The sequence below is a fragment of the Procambarus clarkii genome, chromosome 52 (genome assembly GCF_040958095.1).
Source record: "Procambarus clarkii isolate CNS0578487 chromosome 52, FALCON_Pclarkii_2.0, whole genome shotgun sequence".
In the NCBI taxonomy this organism is placed as follows: Eukaryota; Metazoa; Arthropoda; class Malacostraca; order Decapoda; family Cambaridae; genus Procambarus; species Procambarus clarkii.
In genome coordinates, this window is record NC_091201.1 from 4,743,429 (window position 1) to 4,747,081 (window position 3,653).

The following is a 3,653-nucleotide window of genomic DNA, read 5'->3' on the forward strand; positions in this document are numbered from 1 at the left end:
GTGGTGAACATGGTGAACACCCCTGGTGAACATGGTGAACACCCCTGGTGAACATGGTGAACACCCCTGGTGAACATGGTGAACACCCCTGGTGAACATGGTGAACACCCCTGGTGGACATGGTGAACACCCCTGGTGGACATGAACACCCCTGGTGGACATGGTGAACACCCCTGGTGAACATGCTGAACACCCCTGGTGAACATGCTGAACACCCCTGGTGAACATGGTGAACACCCCTGGTGAACATGGTGAAAACCCCTGGTAAACATGAACACCCCTGGTGAACATGAACACCCCTGGTGAACATGAACACCCCTGGTGAGCATGATGAACACCCTGGTGAACACCCTGAACATGAAAACCCTGGTGAACACGAAGGACACCCTGGTGAACACGAAGAACACCCTCGTGAACATGAAGAACACCCTGGTGCACATGAAGAACACCCTGGTGAACATGAAGAACTCCATGGTGAACATGAAAACCCTGGTGAACACGAAGAACACCCTGGTGAACATGAACACCCTGGTGAACACGAAGAACCTCCTGGTGAACATGAAGAACACCCTGGTGAACACGAAGAACACCCTGGTGAACATGAAGAACACCCTGGTGCACATGAAGAACACCCTGGTGAACATGAAGAACACCATGGTGAACATGAAGAACACCATGGTGAACACGAAGAACACCCTGGTGAACATGAACACCCTGGTGAACACGAAGAACCCCCTGGTGAACATGAAGAACACCCTGGTGAACACGAAGAACACCCTGGTGAACATGAAGAACACCCTGGTGCACATGAAGAACACCCTGGTGAACATGAAGAACACCATGGTGAACATGAAAACCCTGGTGAACACGAAGAACACCCTGAACATAAAGAACACCCTGGTGAACACGAAGAACACCCTGGTGAACATGAACACCCTGGTGAACACGAAGAACACCCTGGTGAACATGAAGACTACCCTGATCATGAACACCAACGTGGTGGTGAACATGAAGAACACCTCATGTTCTCACCACACTGGCCAATTAACCTTCAACAAGGGAGAAAAGACAACGATGTCAAAAATCCCATAAAATAACACAAATATTAAAGTTAATTCCTTGAAATAATATATTTCATAAATTACATTGTATCTCTACTAATTAACTGTTATTAACAAAATGATGAATATATTATTTCGAAATCGGTGAAATTCACTAATTTTTGATACATCAACATTAATATTTCTGTCTATATTGTTAGGCGATGTCCACGGGTCCCTGCACGCGACTCTCACCTCTATAGACCTTACCATAAGGGTCATAATACCCGCAGGGGGAAGGCTCCAAGCTCCACGGGTACCTGCACGCGACTCTCACCTCTATAGACCTCAACATAAGGGTCATAATACCAGCAGGGGGAAGGCCCCAAGCTCCACGGGTCCCTGCACGCCACTCTCACCTCTATAGACCTCAACATAAGGGTCATAATACCAGCAGGGGGAAGGCTCCAAGCTCCACGGGTCCCTGCACGCCACTCTCACCTCTATAGACCTCAACATAAGGGTCATAATACCAGCAGGGGGAAGGCTCCAAGCTCCACGGGTCCCTGCACGCCACTCTCACCTCTATAGACCTTAACATAAGGGTCATAATACCAGCAGGGGGAAGGCTCCAAGCTCCACGGGTCCCTGCACGCCACTCTCACCTCTATAGACCTTAACATAAGGGTCATAATACCAGCAGGGGGAAGGCTCCAAGCTCCACGGGTCCCTGCACGCCACTCTCACCTCTATAGACCTTAACATAAGGGTCATAATACCAGCGGGGGGAAGGCTCCAAGCTCCACGGGTCCCTGCACGCGACTCTCACCTCTATAGACCTCAACTCAAGGGTCATAATTGCTCATAAATAAAATATGCATCATTTATGATTAGTTCCTCAAATGTCATCAACCACCACATCAACCACCACATCAACCGCCACATCAACCACCACATCAACCACCACATCAACCACCACATCAACCGCCACATCAACCACCACATCAACCGCCACATCAACCACCACATCAACCGCCACATCAACCGCCATATCAACCACCACATCAACCGCCACATCAACCACCACATCAACCGCCACATCAACCACCACATCAACCACCACATCAACCACCACATCAACCACCACATCAACTGTCACATCAACCGCCACATCAACCGCCACATCAACCGCCACATCAACCACCACATCAACCGCCACATCAACCACCACATCAACCACCACATCAACCACCACATCAACCACCACATCAACCACCACATCAACCGCCACATCAACCACCACATCAACCACCACATCAACTGTCACATCAACTGTCACATCAACCGCCACATCAACCGCCACATCAACCGCCACATCAACCGCCACATCAACCGCCACATCAACCACCACATCAACCGCCACATCAACCACCACATCAACCACCACATCAACCACCACATCAACCACCACATCAACCACCACATCAACCACCACATCAACCACCACATCAACCACCACATCAACCACCACATCAACCGCCACATCAACCGCCACATCAACCGCCACATCAACCGCCACATCAACCACCACATCAACCACCACATCAACCACCACATCAACTGTCACATCAACCGCCACATCAACCGCCACATCAACCACCACATCAACCACCACATCAACCACCACATCAACCACCACATCAACCGCCACATCAACCGCCACATCAACCGCCACATCAACCACCACATCAACCACCACATTATCAACCAAGTGTTGAAATTTACAGAGATGCTAGCCATTCCAAAGGCTTTGCAACATGTTCTTGCTGAACACCGCCAACATGTTATCGTACATACAGATTCGAGAACTACCATTGCAACCTTGCAACAAGAACACATACGTGACAACATCAATCTCATCACACATGTCATATCATTAATACAAACACTCAAACGTCAAGGCCGTCGGGGACTTATCGACTCGGTGCCAAGTCATGTGGGAATAATAGGAAATGACATCGCAGACGATGAGGCAAAACTTGCAACTAAGAGAAGAAATGTAGACATTTACATACCACAGAGTCTATTAGTGCACAGTTACAACCACAACAGACCACTGGAACATTACCTAACACAGTGCACAGTTACAACCACAACAGACCACTGGAACATTACCTAACACAGTGCACAGTTACAGCCACAACAGACCACTGGAACATTATCTAACACAGTGCACAGTTACAGCCACAACAGACCACTGGAACATTATCTAACACAGTGCACAGTTACAGCCACAACAGACCACTGGAACATTATCTAACACAATGCACAGTTACAGCCACAACAGACCACTGGAACATTATCTAACACAGTGCTCAGTTACAACCACAACAGACCACTGGAACATTATCTAACACAGTGCACAGTTACAACCACAACAGACCACTGGAACATTATCTAACACAGTGCACAGTTACAGCCACAACAGACCACTGGAACATTATCTAACACAGTACACAGTTACAACCACAACAGACCACTGGAACATTATCTAACACAGTGCACAGTTACAACCACAACAGACCACTGGAAACCAACTTTCTCCACTTTACT

At 48.2% G+C, this 3,653-nt stretch overlaps 1 protein-coding gene across 1 annotated transcript; it reads left to right on the top strand.

Annotated features, from left to right (window-relative positions):
• The first annotated feature begins 308 nt into the window (after positions 1 to 308).
• LOC138352037 (histidine-rich glycoprotein-like) lies at positions 309 to 1,097 on the top strand. Its single transcript, XM_069304210.1, has one exon. It carries the CDS (start codon positions 309 to 311, stop codon positions 1,095 to 1,097), a length of 789 nt encoding a protein of 262 aa, XP_069160311.1.
• Positions 1,098 to 3,653: the final 2,556 nt, after the last annotated feature.

What these genes read in the sequence shown, in the direction of transcription:
- LOC138352037 (XM_069304210.1), top strand. Translation starts at nt 309, where the DNA reads ATGAACACCCCTGGTGAGCATGATGAACACCCTGGTGAACACCCTGAA.